The sequence below is a fragment of the Lutra lutra genome, chromosome 4 (genome assembly GCF_902655055.1).
Source record: "Lutra lutra chromosome 4, mLutLut1.2, whole genome shotgun sequence".
In the NCBI taxonomy this organism is placed as follows: Eukaryota; Metazoa; Chordata; class Mammalia; order Carnivora; family Mustelidae; genus Lutra; species Lutra lutra.
Genome location: NC_062281.1, coordinates 68,782,539 through 68,802,837, shown reverse-complemented (window position 1 = coordinate 68,802,837; position 20,299 = coordinate 68,782,539). Strand labels below are relative to the sequence as shown.

The 20,299-nt window shown below is 39.0% G+C and overlaps 1 protein-coding gene across 3 annotated transcripts in view; it reads right to left on the bottom strand.

Moving 5' to 3' along the window:
* Nucleotides 1-16,997: 16,997 nt before the first annotated feature.
* ARMC1 (armadillo repeat containing 1) overlaps nt 16,998-20,299 on the bottom strand; it is a 33,396-nt gene continuing 30,094 nt past the window's right edge. For all 3 annotated transcript variants that reach the window (XM_047727363.1, XM_047727364.1, XM_047727365.1), the window contains exon 7: nt 16,998-19,160. In XM_047727363.1, coding sequence (XP_047583319.1) covers nt 18,969-19,160 — 192 coding nt within the window. In that variant the 3' untranslated portion in view covers nt 16,998-18,968. The remainder of the gene's footprint in view (nt 19,161-20,299) is intronic.

Genomic DNA, 20,299 nt, shown 5'->3' with positions numbered 1-20,299 from the left:
TGGCTCAAGCTTTGTTCCCTGCCATTCAGGGAAAGCCCATCCATGGCAATGTACAAGGCAAAAACAAAGCTAGCCTGTGCAGGGTTCCAATGGCATTCAAATCCCTAGATGTCACCAGACCTGGAGCTGACTATGAGCCTGCCCTTTCAGCAAGATGTCTATGTGAACCAATGCATTCTTTTAGCTTTAATTAAAGTTGGGTTTTTGTCATTTGAAAGAGGCTTAATGTTTATCATCTGTGTAAATAGTTTATTGAAGAAACATGACTCTTTAGGGGAATTATGTAAAGCAATTTTTTAAATTATTGCCTGAAGCTATACTACTTTGAGTCTCCCTCTCTCATCTTTTAAAGATAAGCACAAATTAAACGCCTTTCAGTTTTTATGGAAGTCAGCAAACTTTTTCTGTAAAGAACCTGATAGTAAATATTTTAGGCTTTGTGGGTCACATATGATTTCTGTTTCATATTCTTATTTTGTGATCCTTTAAAAAATGTCAACACTATGGATTGGGGCTGGATTTGACCCATGAATTGTTTAAAAAGTTCAGTTTTGAACTTCAGTCTCATTCCTTTTTTTTTTTTTTTTAAGATTGTTTGTTTTTCTGACAGAGAGAGAGAGACAGAGACCAAGCAAGAACAAGCAGGGGGAGCAGCAGAGGGAGAGGGAGAAGCAGGTTCCCCAATGAACAGGGAGCCCATTTGGGGCTTGATCCCAGGACTTTGGGATCATGACCTGAGCCAAAGGCAGATGCTTAACAATCTGAACCACCCAGGTGCCCCAAGCTTTAGTCTCATTCTTGGGAGAAGCACGTTTCTGCCATGTGTGCTGGACTGCCAGGTGTAGTTGTCCTCTGACACTGAGCAAATTCTGTAGCTACTCATGTAGATGACTAAGTAAGTCAAAGTGACCACCAGGAAGTCCCCCATGATTCCCAAAGCCAGGATTAGGGTGAGGCAAGCAAGATGCCCAGGACACAAAAGTTAAGGAATTTCTCACCCTTAGATGCTAATCCTGCATTTGTGCAAACCTAGGGCTGAGTGCTTTCCTAAATTTTGCACCATGGATGCCCTCCTTTGCCTCACCCTTCTCCTAGCCCAGACAACTCCTACATAACAGCTCACTCTTTTTTTTTTAATTAAAGATTTTTTTTTATGTATTTATTTGACAGAGAGAGATCACAAGTAGGCAGAGAGGCAGGCAAAGAGAGAGAGAGAGGGAAGCAGGCTCCCCGCTGAGTGGAAAGCCCAATGCGGGACTGGATCCCAGGACCCTGAGATCATGACCTGAGCTGAAGGCAGAGGCTTAACCCACTGAGCCACCCAGGCGCCCCAGCTCACTCTTAAGAAGACTGAAACTGGTTTGCTTGTTCTCTCTATGATGTTTGCTGATTTGGGTCCTGGCTTCTCCTGGAGCATAACCTACTCCATGTATTCATATTAGCCCAGCCCATGAATCACCCCTACCGCCAATGGGACTTGGGGGCAAGGAAACCAACCAATATGCTGAGGTTTGTGCTTTTATTGTGTGGTGAGTAATATAAACAATTTTTCTGACCTAGGAATCTAATATCTTCTGCCAGTAGATGTGGAAGCTAACTTGTTAGCTTGCAAAGTAAAATCAGACCCTCTACAGTTCTTGATGTTCATAACTGATGCAAAACCCCTTGCCCATCGCTATCCTTCAAACCATCTCCATCGAGGGCTGGATGGCAACCCCAGGACTTGTAACAGTATTGTCCATCCTTGTGATACTTTCTCCCCTTTCTTCTTTAACTCTGGAGCTGGAGACAAGGAGGAGGGAAGGAAGATCCCCCCGATAGGAGGAGTCCTTCATTTCTCTTAACTGGACTTGGTTCTGTCTCACGCTGGTGGTCTCCAAATAGGCTTTATGTGTGTTCCTCTCATGCTCCTGTCAGCTTCAGCCCAGCTCCTTCAGGAAGGAGGAGTCTCTCCCTTTGACCCATACACGGCAAATGTCCTCAAAGCCCCTCTTGAGGTGGTTAGTCTTCTCACTTGACCTAGGTAACTGTATAGTTCCTGTCCTTCCTTTAGCCTCCAAGTTCCTTCTCAGGGAGTTCAAAGAATCTCTAGGTAACTTTTCCATAGCCTGAGGGCTACGCAAACCTAGAACAGGGTGGCAGCTCCCACCCTCTTCTACAGAAGCACTCATGCCACATGCACCTCAAGGTCCCTTCACGCTCTACTGACACAGGCTACTCTGGCCAACCTCTTGCCTTCAGAGACCGTAGACAGAAGCACGTAGTAGTTCTATGTACACATTCCATTCCAGATTCTATAGGAAATATTTTCTGCTCTCTGTGCTCTGTCCATGCTCCACTAAAGTGACAATGCAAGAAGGACCTATTGGTACTTTTGGTGTCAGACTGATTGTCTTGGAGCCACCCACCCCTCCCCACCTGTCCTGGGTTGGGAGAAACCACCGGGAGAAGTGGAATTTCTTCTTAAGGTCAAAATTTCACTCCCCCTTCAAACTTCTTACATAACCTCGCAGGTAAAGGAAGTGTTCATACAATAAATCCAGAATTCGGTAGTGTTGGACAGTAGATAGTCCATTTTGGGTTAGGACAGAGAATTTACTACCCTTTCTTCTCAGTTTCGGGCATGGCCAGCGATTCCAGAACAATAGGAAAGTTCCTACTGAATATCCTGACACCTGCATTAAGACATGGGTCTTTTATACACATTGGAAACGAACATATACAACAACTTTGCAACATTGTTAGGTTCCACTAAAATAAATCCCACAATGGGAAACTTTGTGCTATGTTCATAGGTCTCAGTATATATGATGATAGCACAAACAAAAACTGGTCTCCAATTTAAGGGAAATTTTTTTCAAGAGAAATTTATAATACATTCAAACATATAAACCAGAAAAGACAACTTCAGAAATTAGAAAAACAAAAATGTCCTTATTAGAAGTATTAAACTGTTTTCTGACTCAGTAGAATGCTTGTGGTTACTTCAATGTTCAAATGACTTTATTGTCTTGTACACCAATCATGACACCACCAAAAATATCATCTTGTGCAGTTTTAGAGCTGGCCTCAAAGGGTTCTAGGTCTTTATAGCAGCGGCTCTTAAACTTCAGCATGCCTGCATCGAGGTCCCCTGGTGGGCTTATTAAAATCCTAATTGCTGGATCCCAACCCCAGTTTCTGACCCAGCAGCTACTTGTTGGGTGGGATCTGAAATTTTGCTTTGCTAACAAGTGTTCAGTGATGTCAATGTTGCTGGTCTGGGAATCAAACATTATTAAAGAACCACTGCCTAGGGCACCATCTTCTAGCTCAGGACAGCCAGAGGGGCCCAATCCAACCTGTCCTCTCTTTATACAGCTTTATTATACCATAGGCATACTCACTTGTTTACATATTGTCTCTGGCTCTTTTCTTGGTACAGTTGTAGAGTTGTGTAGCTGGGACAAACTTTATACCCTACGAAGCCCTTTTTCTGGTCCTTTTTGGAATATTCACTGTCGGTGAATTTGGTCCTCTAAAGGAAAAGTTTGCTCATCTCTGATTTAGAGCATCATCTTTTAGCCCATAGCAAACCCTGCCACATAGCCTTCTGGACTGGACAAAGGATGGTTACAGAGGATAACCATGCAAGGCTGCTGCTATGATTAGGGCTTATTTCATTAATTATGCAATTCAATTAAATTGTGTAATAGCCTTGACTTTGTATGGGTCATTTGCAGCTATACCTAAACTTTAAAACTATTTGCTGGAAACCTTAATTTATATTCAGGTCATTATTTTAATTCTTTTAATGAAAAAAATTTTTAATGTCCCTATATACCTTGAAAGATAAAGAACTATTGGAATTATCTGTTATCCAGTAACGAAGGGAAATTGGAAGGATGCAGCATTTGTTATTATTATTTTTTTAAAGATTTTATTTATTTATTTGACAGAGATCACAAGTAGGCAGAGAGAGAGAGAGGAAGCAGGCTCCCTGCTGAGCAAAGAGCCCAATGCGGGGCTCGATCCCAGGACCCTGGAATCACGACCTGAGCTGAAGGCAGAGGCTTTAACCCAATGAGCCACCCAGGTGCCCCCTGCAGCATTTATTATAGTAGAGTTTACTTCTCATACAGAGATGTACATACAAGGAAAAAAATCTCATAAAGTCAAAATTATGCTTGGAAATCTAAGTCACCTTTAAAATACAGTATACAACATTTACAGACCATGTTGGAGGCAGACTCTCAATATGTCCAACACAGCCAATTTTTCCTTCAGCATTCAAACAGATGGCTCATTCTTTGGGTGAGCACCAGATGAAGTAGTTGGTTTGTATTTGAGGCCATCTTGTATAAAAAAAAACACTTCTCTTTAAACACTAGAATCACACTCTGCACAGTGAGAAGTTCACACTACATGGCACAAAGAATCTATGACCAATTGAGGAAGCCATAAATTAATGTCTCCCTTTTAACACTTAGTCTGGGGGATACTCAAGAGAAATGGTAGGCACAAGTGACTGCAGGACTTAAATTCTCAACCTTTCTTAATTTCTCTCTGGCCCAGCACTCCAGTTGGAGTCATAAAATTTAAATGTAACTCTGATGGGATTCCTCTATGTACATGAAGATCCTGGTAATGAAATCAAGGTCTTGAAATGGTGGTTCATATCCCACTCCTGGTACTAATTTCTGCTATTGCTTTGCTCAGAGTAAGAAAAATCCAGGTAAACAAAGGAGAAAGATTTGAGATTTATCAGCATTAATAATGGTACTAGTACTTTGATAGTATTATCTCTGTTCATGTCAGGGCTTTTTAGCTCCAAAAAATCCAAGCTGGAATTTGACTAGGTCATTCATCACCATCCCTCATCTCTGACCCCTGAAGAGTCATGGCCGTGGCTGAGTCAACACCATGGTAAAATGCAAACACTTCTATTCCAATAGACAAAGCTGTCTTGGGCTATTTTCCTCTGACAAAGGCAACTTAAGAGGCTGTCACTTTAAGGCTCCATCCATATTTAGTACAAATACCAAATACCAAGCCCCTTCAAAGGATCCCAAAGATTATTTGAAGCCATTATTTATTCCTCATGGTAAGTTCACATGAGATTGTTTTTATTTTTAAAGATTCTACTTATTTGAGGGGTGCCTGGGTGGCTCAGTGGGTTAAAGCCTCTGCCTTCGGCTCGGGTCATGATCCTGGGGTCCTGGGATCGAGCCCCGCATCGGGCTCTCTGCTCAGCAGGGAGTCTGCTTTCTCCTCTCTCTCTGCCTGCTTCTCTGCCTACTTGTGATCTCCATCTGTCAAATAAATAAATAAAATCTTAAAAAAAAAAAGATTCTATTTATTTGAGAGAGAGAGAGTGTGTGTGTGTGTGTGTATGTGTGTGTGTGTGTGTGTAAGCAGGGGAAGGAGCAGGGAGAGAGGGACAAGCAGACTCCTCAGTGAGCATGGAGCTGGACGTGGGGCTGATCCCACAACCCTAAGATCATGACCTGAGGGGAAATCAAGAGCTGGATGCCTAACCGACTAAGTCACCCAGGCGCCCCAACAGGAGATTGTTTTTAGAAAGACAATACCTGGTTAAAATTTTTTAAAGATTAAGTTCAAGTTTACCTTTGTTTCAAATAAAATTAAAATGCTAAGTTGAGCCTCACACAAGTCCTATGAAGATAGATATTAATCTTATTTTGCATATGAGAAATTGAAGAGCACGATTAAGTCACACAGGTTTTGGGCTATGGCTGGACCCTAATCCTAGATCTTCTCAGATTCCCAGAAGCTGAATTAGTAGATTTCTTGATAAGTAAATCAATGGCTAACTTTGGTGTAATCATTACAGGAACATGAAAAGAATATGAAATAGTTACTCTACAATTATTTTAATTGTTGAATGTGTAAGTCCAAAATAGAATAAGGTAAGACAGTCTGGAGTAACAGCCTGAGGAAATACACATTTTACAGTTTCAGCAATTTGTATTACAGGGCTAGTGAAAACGAGGAATGCCATCTATCCCTATCTTACTGAAATAGAATAAACACAAATTTAAGAGATTCTTAGTTCTAGTAAACAACCTTTCCCTTAGCATATTATTCATCTAGCTAGAGCAAAAAGTCACATGAACAAACTGAATTTTACCATTTTTCCTCCTTTTGCATAAAAAGTCAGAAATATAGTTTAAGGAAGCTTGGGCTTATTAGAAAAATGGTTTAAATTTTTTAAAATTAATGTAAGGATTTCAGTACATTTACTCAAAAATCATTATTTGTTTGATTCAGTTTAATGAAATGTAATTGTTTCTTACATTTAGTGGTTATGAGTGGAGATTGTTTAGACTGACCAATCCATTAGAACATATGTCTAATCTTCCATTAGAATATATGTCAATGAGTCAAGAAACATCTCCTCATTAGTGATTTAGGACTTCCATGATTTCCTAATGGTTACCATAATTTTACTTTGAGATTTAATGAACACCTGACATAAAAAAAATCTTCTGTCCAAGGGTGCCTGGGTGGCTCAGTCGTTAAATGTCTGCCTTCGGCTCTGGTTATGATCTCAGGGTCCTGGGATTGAGCCCCGCCTCAGGCTCTCTACACCTTGGGGAGACTACTTCTCCCTCTCCCACTTCCCCTGCTGTGTTCCTGTCTGTCTCTGTCAAATAAATAAAATCTTTTAAAAAAATTAAATTTAAAAAAATCTGTCCCAATTTGCTGATTCATACTCAAATAAAATGTAAAATACCTGATCTAAATTTATGTAATTTATTAACCAGCAAAATTATGGTATTATTACTGGTATGCACTCAATTTACTTATTATCAGTGTTTCTCTACTTGCAGTTTGGACAGAACAGTTCTCAATATTTGGGATTGTCTTGAGCAATACAGGAGTTAAGCATCTCTGGCCCCAGAACCCAGTTCACTATATTACTGTAACCACAGCACTGTGTGGGCATGAGACATGAATGTGCTTCCAGATATTGTGAAAACACTACCACTCCTTTCACTCCTTTCAAGAACCACTGTGATGAACAATACAGTAGACACAGACAAAGTCTGGCAAAGATAGGTAGTTCTTTGGAACAGGTTTTTGGGGGACAAGGTATATTCAGTGTAAGACTTAGCTGGAAAATTTTCTTATAACCCTTAATTTGACTTGCTGACTTCTTCATTATTGAGCTGGATTTTATTTTAGAGTAATACATCCATATGATATTATGAATAATGAACACTGTTTATTCTATCAGATAACTGTGTTCATTTAAGTCAAAGAAGGGTTCTGAGTCAGAACTCTGAACTCAGGAATTGTACTTCTCTCTTCCTATCATGGCTCCCAGCCACCCCCTAAACACCACACAGGACTTGGTCCTCTTTTTAACCTGAAAGAAAATATAATGGAAAATCAAGTTATCTCTGTTTATAAATGTCACATATCATCCAAGATTTTTCTTTAAAGCAATTCAGATTTATTAATATTACTGATTTTATAGAGCACATTTATACATTAGTTCCAGACTTAGTTTTGGAAAATTGTTATGCCTATACATATCACAAAGATATTATACCGCAGAACCTTTGCACAATTATGTATATGAATTCCAAACCAGAAAGCCTTAACCAAGAATTAAGACTGCATGGAGACTTTTATTAAAATGCATGTGAATCTGAAATCTCAAAAGTGAGTACAGCATCAATCTGCTTTCATACTTTTTTCTTCAATAATTCATTTGCAAGAAAAGGGGGAGGGAGGCAAAATTTCATTTAAAAACTTTCAAGTCTTGAAATCAAAACCACTCCTTAGAGAGCACACAGCCACAGAATCTGTTTTATATGAGCTTGTATTGAAAATAATCAAAAATATCCATTACATTTGTGTATTTGTTACAAATTGCAATGTACATTATGGATTCCTGCATCTACATATGCACATAAATGGGCTATATTTACAGTAATAATGAGATAGCCTCTACAGAGCAAATGATACAATAAATGTTCAACTATTTTGAATGGTTGCTATTTCTATTTTATGGTAAGTGATATGTCTTCATTGTTTTGAAAGTGTAGACAACTGAAATTAGATTGTCAATACCATTCCTCTACAGTAAGCACTAATGGGTATAGTCTACATGAACATATCCTGTGCATTCCTTTGAATCAGGTAAAGAAAAATAATAGCCATAACTCTGAAAAACGATCTGAGAATTTTGAAGGGGTGGGGGGGTGGGAGGTTGGGGGCACCAGGTGGTGGGTATTGTAGAGGGCACGGATTGCATGGAGCACTGGGTGTGGTGCAAAAATAATGAATATTGTTATGCTGAAAAAATAAAAAAATTATTAAAAAAAATAATAGCCATAACTTACTAATAAGTCGTATGAAATAGCTGCCTTTCTACTGATGACATTCTTGCTTCTAGTGTTGGATTAATATTTTTAATTTGGAGAATTTATAAATATACAGGAAATGTGTGACACCCATTAACCAAGACTCACAGACTAACATAATTCCATGTTGATGTAATAATAGAAGCTGTAATTTATAACAGATACCAAATACAATGCAAGCTTACTACAACTATCAGAGGCTTCCTCATCCTAAAACATTTATGCTTTTGAATAGTTGCTAGCTCTAAAATTTTTATATCCACTTTAAGTATTCATTTGCTTAAATTTAAGCTTTCTGCCCAGCAGTGCCTTGAGAAATTTTTAAACTCTGACTTGACTTTTTAGTATCTTTTTATTTTGATCATGGCCTGGACTGTGGATATCTAGAGAATCCAAACATTTTGGGGTGTATGTGTTGAAATATTTCAGAACACGTGATACTGGGGGCTAAAATAAAGGAAAATTTCAAGGTTAGAAACTCCATAGCTACAAAGAATACCAAATAGGCAGCACCATACCAGAAACTATGTAGGGAACACAGAGTATCCGGACATCCAAAATAGGAAACACACCAAACACAAGTTCAAGGGCAAAACGAGCACACTAAAAACCATACAAAGCTGACAACTAATAAAATAGCAAAGATATTTAGCCAACAATTAAAAAAATTGTGCTTAAGCTTGCACTCTCAATTTGTTTCTGAAACCAGCTGGTTGGAGAAAAGAAGCTTTACTAGACTAATAAGCAAAAGCTTAGCTCTCCCAAGATCTTTAGATCTTAAAAGTGTATCAACGAAGTCATGGTTCTCAATCTTGACTGTATATTAGAATTACCACAAAGCTGTTTAAACAAAGAAACAACCACCACTCCCCCACCCCCACCAGTCACCACCCATGCCTCTTGCCCTATCCCTAGAGACTCTGGCTCAAGTGTTTGAAATGGGGACATGAACAATGCTATTTATTAAGAGCGTGACAGTGACCCTAAGTACAGACAGGGTTGAGACCCTCTGAATTAAAATGCAAAAGTCAAGTGAAAGGGTCAGAGAAAGCTGATGGTAATCTAGGAATCTGATGATGCCTCATGGAAAGAAACTCATCCATGTTAATATAAAAAATACAAGTGACTATTATCAAGACTGAGCACATTCTTATCCTGATTTAATCTTAAATAGACTTAAGACAAAACCATTCCCCTTGCAATGTCTGAATGGGTCAGTCCACTAAGTCCTCATTCAGCTCTACAGAAGGACCCCGAGGAGTTCATCTACCAGTACTCTGGATTTACTTGCTTCTGAACCTCGTTCTATATTGCTCTCTTTTCTGTATCTCATCTCTCTTGAATCCATCCCACTAGTATTTCAACATTTCAGTCTCTCCCATCTTAAAGCACACATGCCTAGATCCCTAACATCCTTGCCCACAATCCCATCAGTGCAGCCCAACAGGGCAGCGGCTGACAATCCTGGACATCTCCTCTCACAACGAACCACCAAGTTCTTCTACGATACTGTCTAAAAAGGTCTCAAATAGGTCACCTCTCTCCATGCCCACGGCTACTTACCCAAGGCCAAGCAACCACTGCCACTCTATTTCAAGTATAGAAATACCCTTATAATATGGTATCCTCAGATCCATTCTTCTCCCCTTTTCACATTAACTAATTCCGCTCACCACTCAAGTTCTGGTTTAAATCTTGATTTCTCCAAGAAACCTACCCTGACTCCCCAACCCACTTTCCCCACCAATATCAGGTCCCCAAAACCTTCTGTACTATTTCCTGGTACATCACATTTGTTGTTATCTGTTCCACGATCTTCCTTCCCAGTGGACAGTGAGCCTCATGAAGGATTATGTCCATAATCCCTCCAAAAAGCACCAGGACTGGGAGAATATAGGTTTTCAAGTATTTAGTAACTGATTTTAATGATGTAACTGAAAAATACCCGTAAGCACTACACTTTAATAAAAGCCTGTGGCTCTCTCCAGCATGAGTTGGTAATTGCTGGCATTACTCTATCACTTTGTCTCATTTGAGCTTCACCAACCAGAAATAAATACCATAATGAGTAAGGAAAGTACCTTTATTTTTTGTTTCCAATATAACTTTTTGAATATAAAAGTTGTATGTCTAACATACTTCTGTGGAGGTAAGAGAACATCTACTTGGCTTATTGCTATTTCAACACCAAGAAATCATATACTGAAGAAAAAGCACTGATCTGCTTTCCCATCCTGGGTAATTACTAATCACTTGGTGATCAGGATCTTAATTTGGAATGCATTTTAACTTGTTACCTTACTTGCTATACTTGCTACTTTAGTCACAGAGTGAGAAGATTCTCATAAATTGTCATCTCTAAGAATTTTACTACATTCTGATTCCACAAGAAGTTAACAAGACTAGTAGTCCTTATATCAAGCCCTATAAATATCTTCACCCAGAAGTGTCTTTATACATTGTTTATCGTCCATAAGCTAGTTTTCTACTGAATTTAATATTAAATTCGTTCTCTTATCTCAAGGGACTGGAAACACTTGGTTTTGTTCCCACTAGTTACATCTTGCTTCAATGTTATGTCACATGGATTATCTCCTAAAACTGAATCCTGATTTCTGGGTCAACATTTTCAGTCTGCCTTAGGGTTTTCATCTACATTTGCTATAACCATCTTTTTATTCATTGGTAAGGTTGGTATATCTGATTTTCCATGCATTTCCTCCCCTTTTCTATCTTCTTTCATTTCCTACTACCATTGTTTAATTCATTCAGCAGTACTTACTCACCTATCAGTCTTCTAATTCATTTATCTTAACCTAAAATATCCTTTTTTTCTCCCAAACACAAAATCACTTTTTCTTCTGGAAGTGTATTTTATATTGTCCAATTTTTTTTAAAGATTTTATTCATTTATTTGACAGAAATTAGATGTAGGCAGAGAGACAGGCAGAGAGAGAGAGAGAGGAGGAAGCAGGCTCCCCGCCGAGCAGAGAGCCCGACGTGGGGCTCGATCCCAGGACCCTGAGACCATGACCCGAGCCGAAGGCAGAGGCTTTAACCCACTGAGCCACCCAGGTGCCCCTATATTGCCCAATATTTGCCCCCACTGCGATATTTGTTAGCACAGACTACACACTATTTTTAATGCATCCTAACAAATTATCTTCCTACCTGAAATATGTAAACATGAAAAAATGGGTACCTTTACAACTTACATTTTCACATGAAACTTATCAGAAGAGAATAGGTTAGACAAGGGTTTCTGAGCCAGTAAGGGCTGCAAAGCACCTCAGCCAACAGGCTGGTCCTGAGAACAGCAGTAATGAGAGGCTTGGTCAGGCTTCACTTTGGGCTCCGTTAAGTAAGAAGCAGTGCAGAAGAGGAAGTGTGAGGTGTTTTTTTTTGTTTTTTTTTTGTTTTGTTTTGTTTTTTACACAGAGATAGAGATCACAAGTAGGCAGAGCAGCAGGCAGAGACAGAGGAGAAGCAGGCTCCCTGCTGAGCAGAGAGCCCGATGCGGGGCTCGATCCCAGGACCCTGAGATCATGACCTGAGCCGAAGGCAGAGGCTTTAACTCACTGAGCCACTCAGGTGCCCCGGAAGTGTGAGTTTTGAAAGCAATCTCTGCTGTCATAATCCACAAAATGAACACATTTGGGAATGAAGAGACAAATGATACAAGTGAGTGGTCAAATGTACAGCAAACGTCTTAAGTGCTGAAAGAATTTAAAGAACTGGGAGACAGATTGTCAAGGGCCAAAACGGGCAGCGAAGGAGGACTCCATGGAATAGCCAGTTCTGGAAACTAGAATCTGGTAATTTAGGATAAGGAAAACATATGATGCATTGACTGAAGACTAAAAATGTCAACTCAACGACAAGTAAGTGTCAGGTAAATCAGAAGAGTAGGACAGGTTACAGGGAGTCTTGAAACCAGCATAATTTGGATCTGACACAATAAAAGTCCTAAAGATTCACAACCAAAAGAGTAGAAATGAAAAATATCTAACAATTATTTGGGCAACTATTTGGTCGCTAAGAAGGAAAATCCCAACCCCAATATTCAGTAGCTGTGTTTGACTCCAGTTACTTTATTTCCAGTAAAATAAGTATGAAAACCCTTCCTCACTGAAGCACTGTGATGATGAAAGAAGGTAACACAAGTAAAGGACACAGTACAGAGCCTGAAACACAGCATGTGCTCAAGTAATGTTAAATGTTACTAACAAGCAGGGAGCAGCAATCCAGATATGCAATAATTAAAATCCAGACAAGATCTGAACCAAAGTACTAAATACCTATGCCTTCAACATCGAAATACTATTATAATTGTCCCACCACCGTAACTCATTTGTAAACACTCCCCAAATGCTCAGCTCTGTAGTGTAACAAACACTAAAACATAAGAAACACTCTGTAGTGTTATGCTCTGGAGTGTGGCAAACATTATTTTGCCCTGTATTATGCTCTGTAGTGTGGCAAACACTAAAACATAAGAAACACTCCCTCCCCTTAAGGATCTTGATTCCAATAAGAATATACTCAGGAAAAGTAATGGACCATAAATGAGAGGTCCCAAACGAAAAAGTTAATATAGCAGTTAAGAGGAAGAAGGAATCATGGGGAGAAAATTGTTCACAGGATTTGTTTAAGAAGCAACGGGAAATGCTGTTGCAATGTGTGTGCTGCAAAGATTTTTTAGTAAAGAAATGGGCAGGGGCGCCTGGATGGCTCAGTGGGTTAAGCCTCTGCTTTTGGCTCAGGTCATGATCTCAGGGTTCTGGGATCAAGCCCCGCGTGGGGCTCTCTGCTCAGCAGGGAGCCTGCTTCCCCCTCTCTCTCTGCCTGCCTCTCTGCCTACTCATGATCTCTGTCAAATAAATGAATAAAATCTTTAAAAAAAAAAAAGAAATGGGCAAATCTGTTTAGTATGAGGACTTCTATAAATCAGGTAAGAAAACTCAAATGCCCTCTCCTCTCTGCCAAAAAAAAAAAAAAAAAAAAAGAGAAGAAAAATTCATAGGGGGAAAAAACAGCTCTTAAATATATAAAAGAGCTAACCCTCATTCAGAGGATATCTTTTTTTTTTTTTTTTTTTAAGATCACTAAGGGCTAAATATGGGATAATACAGTTGGAGAGGCTGAATGAAAACAGGAACTCTCACATCATTCTGGTGAGAGAAGAAACCAGATATACTCTCTAAGGAGGCAGAATCTATCAAAATTAAAAGCTCTCACAGGGGGCGCCTGGGTGGCTCAGTGGGTTAAAGCCTCTGCCTTCGGCTCAGGTCATGATCCCAGAGTCCTCGGATGGAGCCCCGAATTGAGCCCCGCATCGGGCTCTCTGCTCAGCAGGGAGCCTGCTTTCTTCTCTCTCTCTCGCTCTGACTCTCTGCCTACTTGTAATCTCTGTCAAATAAAAAAAATTTAAAAAAAAAATCTTTAAAAGCTCTCACAGGCTCTGATGTACCAATTCTACATCTAGAAATCTACTCTACAGACATACTAATAGCACTATTTGTAATAGCAAATGACTACAGTCAAAACACTGGCTAAATAAATGGTGGAACATTAATATAATACTCTGAAGCTGAGTGGGGGGAAGCTGCTCTGTACAAGGATATAGAATAATTTCTAAGATACACTTTAAGTGAAAAAATTAAGGTGCCAGGCATTTTATTCCCATATATGGGGAGAAAATTGGAAAAAGTTGGTAAATTTATAGAATATTCTTGATGGGAACACAAAATTAGTAACAATGGCTATTCCTGGTTAGGAAAACCAGGTTTGGTAGTTCAAAGATAAAGTCACTTTTCACTGTATACTTATTTTGGACACTTAAAAAATTTAAAGTGTAGGGGTACCTGGCTGGCTCCTCAGTAGAATCTGTGACTCTTGATTTCAAGAGTTGTGAGTTTAAGCCCCATGCTGGGTGTAGAGCTTACTTTAAAAAAAAAAAAAGGAAAAGGAAAAGAAAATTTAAATGTACACTTCTTACCAACTGAAACAAATTAAAACAAATGAGAATAAATCAAAATGTTCAGTTACTGATATTGTTTATGTTGTAGGATAACAGAGGACTTGTTTTCTTTATTCATCTCTATAATATACTGAGCTTATTTTCATAATAAGGTATTTTTTTAAAGGATCTTATTTATTTGACAGAGGAAGAGAGAACACAAGCAAGGGCGGTGGCAGCAGTAGAGGGAGAAGCAGGCTCCCTGCTGAGCAAGGAGCCCCGTGCAGGACTTGATTCCAGGACGCTGGGATCATGACCTGAGCCGAAGGCAGAGGTTTAACCACTGGGCCACCCAGGCACCCCCATAATAAAATATTTCATTTTTTTATTTAAAAATTTTTTTTAAAAAGATCCTTATTTATTTGAGAGAGAGAGAGAGAGCACACCAATCAAGAGCACAAGAGCAGGGGGAGGAGGAAGCTCTCTGCTGAGCTGGGAGCCCAATGCAGGGCTGGATTCGGACCCTGGGATCATGACCTGAGCCAAAGGCAGAGGCTTAACCCACTGAGCCACCAGGTGCCCCATAATGAAGCCTTTTAAAGGAGAAATAGTACAAAGGAGGAAATTCCAAATCAGAAGAGTATGAGCAAAGATCTAGAGTGTAGGATGAATACAAAATATTTCAGTTATAAAAAATGGACAAGACTAAATAAAGCAGACATTTCCTAACAGATAAACAACCGTGCCTCCCATAGAAAAAGTCTGTAATTATACTATAGAATGTATGAAGAACTTCATTGGAAGCTAAACTCTCATGACATTTTTGGTGCTACACAAAGCAGTCAAACTAGCCAGAGTCCTTTACTGACATCACAGCAGAAAATGACAGAAATACTGTTAAGATTAATCTGATAGTTTAAAAAAAAAATTAATCTGATAGATTAGGATGTAGCCACTCTGGAAATTAAAGTAGCCAATTTCTGGCCCAGAGGTGTTGTCTGTGGCACAGGTAGTATTTTAAGGGTCTGGAACAGCCGCAACGTCCAGAAGCTCCACATTGTTAAAAGTCCACAATACAAGCAGCAAACATGGGTTTCCCTCTTTTAACAGGCCAGCGGCTCTACGGTGTTTTCCTTTGTTGTGGCCTAACCAGACTCACTTCTCTCATATACCAGACTTTTTTGGTGTCCAGACAGTTTCTGATTGCTAAGAGACCCCTGAGTTACGTCACTTGACAAGATTCAGGCACGAGGGTCTGGACAGGAATGGTGGTAGTAGAACCAGAAAGGCACAGCAGCAGGACCTAAGACGCAGGCCTCCTTGGAGACTTGGGAGCCAGACTGCCTGGGTTGGAGTGCTGGCTTCACCATTTATTAGCTCTGTCACCTGGGACTAATGAGCTACTTACTATTTCTCTGCCTCATTTTCCCCATCTGTAAAATACAGACACAAAAGTACCTACCTATGGTTGTTAAGGGTTAAAGGACTAAATATTTGTAAAGGACTTAGCATGGTGTTGACAGATTTAGTTTTCAAGTCCACTGCATCTGACCATGAGCTTGGTTCTAAGAGAAAGATTCACAGACTTTGTATCTGATAGGTATGGTGAAGGGAAGGGGATCTATCAAAGATGACAGTAGGTGGAGATTTAGAAATTATTGACACAAGGGTAAATGAAATCCTGACAATAGATGAATTTGTCAAGGGACATTCAGATAAAAATCAAATACCTGTGAACTAACCCTCAAAAAAATACCCTTAACTGGATAGAGAAAGTTGAGGAGCCAGATAACGTGTGTTTACAAAGGTATAGTGTCTCACTTGGAATCGAGCACAAGAATAGAATCGTGTCAAACTTCCAGTAAGAGTAATTCCATCTTAAACTTAGAAGATTTTAGTTTCAAGTTACTTGTGATGATCTCATCGGATTCAAATAATGATCCCATAAAGTAGAATTCTCTCCATCCCATTAATGAAGAAAAACCTCAGAGACTACATTATTACCTAAAATTAAATAGCTAGTAAGTTATAAAACAGGACACTGAAACAATAAATAAATAAATAAATTTCTCCTATAACAATTCTATAAGAATCACGATATTATAAGCGAACCTTAACTTCATTCAACAGAGCAAGTATTATGCTCCTCTCCCACTTTTCTGAAAAATAAAAACCAAACGACAAAGCAAATGAAGAAACTTGCTAAATACCAGTAAGTCAGAAACAAACATGCCAGAAAAAAATAATACAACCTGACATTTTCTCCCTAGTCACCCAACAAGTTAACAAGTACCTGTCATTTATTTTTACTGATCCAAGAAAAATTCTTTGTTCATCCTCCTAAAAAAGTATTTGTTCAGTTACTACTAGCCCGTTAACAGCTACAGACTCTCTCAGTTCTCAGAGAGCTAAGCCAGGAGGGAATGCTGGTAAATCTAATTTCAGTCTAATACGATACATGCTACAATGAGTATATGTACCGGAGAAGCTGATCCAAACCCAGGGAGAGGCATGTGTGGTGCGGGAAGGAAATGAAGGGAAGATGCATGGGAATGAGCTGGGTAAGGCACCTGCAGAGAGCCGGGAGAAGGTGCCAGGCACTGTGGATACAAACAGGCTCAGGAGTAATCAATAATGCTTATACCACAAAAATGCAATATCCATTCAATTTTAATTATGTTACCTTTTATTATTTTACAATATATTTCAAAAAATGCTGTTACAGTTGCCTTAACTGCTCTATAAGACCTGAAATAAAAGAACACTTAGAATTAGAACACACAGACATCAAGCTGTAATACCTACTTGTACTGAACCATTACTACCAAAGAGATGTTTTTTAAATAGGCAGATGTGTGGCGATGCAAAATCAAATACAAACTTGTTAAACAGTAAACTTTGTTTTAATGGCTACCGAAAGGAGGTGGTTTTGTTTCCATTTTCAACACGTCTGGTTCTGGCAGCAAGTTGGATTACACATTTAAAGCAATACATGCCTGGAAAGCTTCTACTTTCAGTTGTGCGTGTCATCTGAATCAGAGCCCAGACACGTGAAAACTAGCATTCCCAATCCCCTCACTACCCCTCCCTCCAGAAGGTCGGGAATTCAAGATTCTTGTTGGTGAAGTATTTTACAATAATTTTTTTTTTTCCAGTGACACTGGATGCTTTTAATTTTCTCTAAAAGAGAAGCGATGAAAATGCAAGGAAACCCTCCAGGGTCCAATATTCACTTCACATTCTCCACAAGCAATAAAATAGCAGCTCTAAATGTTGATGAAAAAGAATGTCAAATTCTCCATATTAGTTTCTTAATCAGATTAGCACTAAAATTTATCTGGATTTAGTTGGATTTTGAAAATTTTAGTTGCCAAATATTTCAGAAATTTAATAAAGCATTACATATATGTAATTAGCTCTTATCTACCAAAAAAATATATATGTATGTATATTTATATTTATTTATCTTACCTTCACTGAAGTTCTTTTTTTCTGGCTGGACATGAGAACAAGATTAAGTGGACCAATGCTGGCTTTATTTCTTTATAAGCAATAATTTGTCTTTTTTTTTCATTCAGTACAACTGCATGTTCGTAATAAATTCACAAAAGGCAATACAAGGAAATGCCTACTGAATAGGCAGATGCCAAGCAATTCATGTTTTAAGGTTAGACTCTACCAAATGGCACTATGGCATTATAGGCATTCAATTGTTGTTTTCTTTTTTCAAGTTTGTCAGTTCTTTACTATTTTTTAACCTAGCGAGGGACAGTATATGACCACAAAGTAAGGCCTAGAGACCATCTACAGCTGCTTCCAGTATTATGCTGGACGGAACTCTTAAGAGCTGATATAAACCAAACTGAACAATAGTCAACTGGAACCACAGCTGATCACATTCAAATAGTTTCCAACAGTACTTTGCTAATATACACATTTCCTTCTTCTTGGCTGATTTTGTGTTGATCTTATTAAAATTACAACAAGTAAGACTGCAAAGTTTTTGTAGACTTGTGGTTTTAGGGACTACTATGTTCACATGGATATATTTTAATTCACAAAATGTCTCTATAGTAATGTTCTTCCTATAAACATGGTTGGCAAAATAAAAAAGGCACAAAAGGGGGATAATGAGGAAGGTTTTCAATTTCAGTGAAGAATACCAAAGTAAGTATCTTTCATGAAGAAAAGCAGAGAAAAATGTTCAGTAATTCATGCACAACTTGAGCTAAAAAAAAAAAAGATAATAATAAGCTTCTCTTCAGATAGGTCCTGAGGCTTGAGGAGAAAATGAGTTTTCCTAATCATGTGCTTCACGTAAAATAAAATGTAAAGCTGCACACATATATATGTTTGGTTTAACAGTGGACCCATTTTTTTTTTAAAAAGTGAGGCAAATAAAGGAAAACAAAACCAAAATACCTTCATCAACAAAGATATCCACCTGTAGCCTCTGTCCTTTTTACCACTGAGTGGGGCAAAATGTCCAATAAAATGTAAAATGCAGCATACGCAATCATGTAATCTAAAAACTTTTCATGATAACTTATTGCAAATTGCACTTGACAGTTCACCACAACAATGGAAAACTGGCCCCTTGTTGGTTCACACAGTCCTAGAGACCCAAAGTGAAGTCACCAGTAAAATGATCTGGATAAAAAGTTTGCAGCTGTGCTGAGCCAGCTGGCTCCACCCTCTGGGTGTGAGCCGACCCGGGACACTGCTTTGTCTTGTTCCTTTGTGGGACTCTCATCCTCAGGCAGGTAGTCGGGCAGTTCTGTGTTCTGTTCGACTTCCACAGGCGTATCTTGGAATGGGACCAGCATCTGATACAGAGACATGTTAAGAGTTACTACCAAATCATCCTAACTGACAAAGATATATATGTCTTAAGTTAAAGGTCAACTTTACTACTCATTCCAATCACCGTGTTTATTCTCAGGGCTTATATTCCTTTAAATCTTCCTCTTACATAAAGGTAGGCCCAAATGCTGAGCACAGAAAAGCAGAAATATACAGGAAAATTAAGATGCTTTTCTCCTGAGGCTCCAGGAATAAACGTGCAATTCTTATCTATTTAAAGAAAACAAAAGCAAGTTATCTGGCTACCTAGGTAGGGCCCCTGAAGGACCACTAAATCTCCTTTCTATGGGAAGACAAATACCCTAAAGAAATGCAGATTTGTTTTCCCTAGTGGCAAAAGTAGCAAGAGGCTAAGATTTTCACTATATTTACCTATCCATGGTGACCTTTATTTCTTACATTATTTTTTACATTACTTTTACTTTATTTTTTACATTAGCAAAACTAAGGTTAGAAAGACAGTATTTAAAAACCAATGTAAGAAAAACAAACAAAAACAAAAACAAACAATGTAAGGGGCCCAGGGGTGGCTCAGTGGGTTAAGCCTCTGCCTTCAGGTGCTCAGGTGCTCAGGTCATGATTGAAGAACCCCGCATCAGGCTCTCTGCTTGGCAGGGAGCCTGCTTCCCCCTCTCTCTCTGCCTGCCTCTCTGCCTTCTTGTGATCTGTCTGTCAAAGAAATAAATAAAATCTTTTAAAAAATACTAATAAAAATAAAAAATAAAAACCAACGTAAGGGGGCGCCTGGGTGGCTCAGTGGGTTAAAGCCTCTGGCTTCGGCTCGGGTCATGATCCCAGGGTCATGGGATCGAGCCCCGCATTGGGCTCTCTACTCAGCGGGGGGCCAGCTTCCTCCTCTCTCTCTGCCTGCTTCTCTGTCTGCTTGTGATCTCTGTCTGTCAAATAGATGGATGGAATCTTTAAAAAAAAACAAACAATGTAAGGAAACTAGATAACCTTTACTTCCATATAAAATTAGGAAGATGTCTCCACTGAGATAAAGACACTCTGAAACCCACAAAATATAAGAACAGACTTTGAAATCCACAAAAGACTTCTATTTCCAAAAGGGTTAACTGTTAGCCAAGAAACATTAAGATAA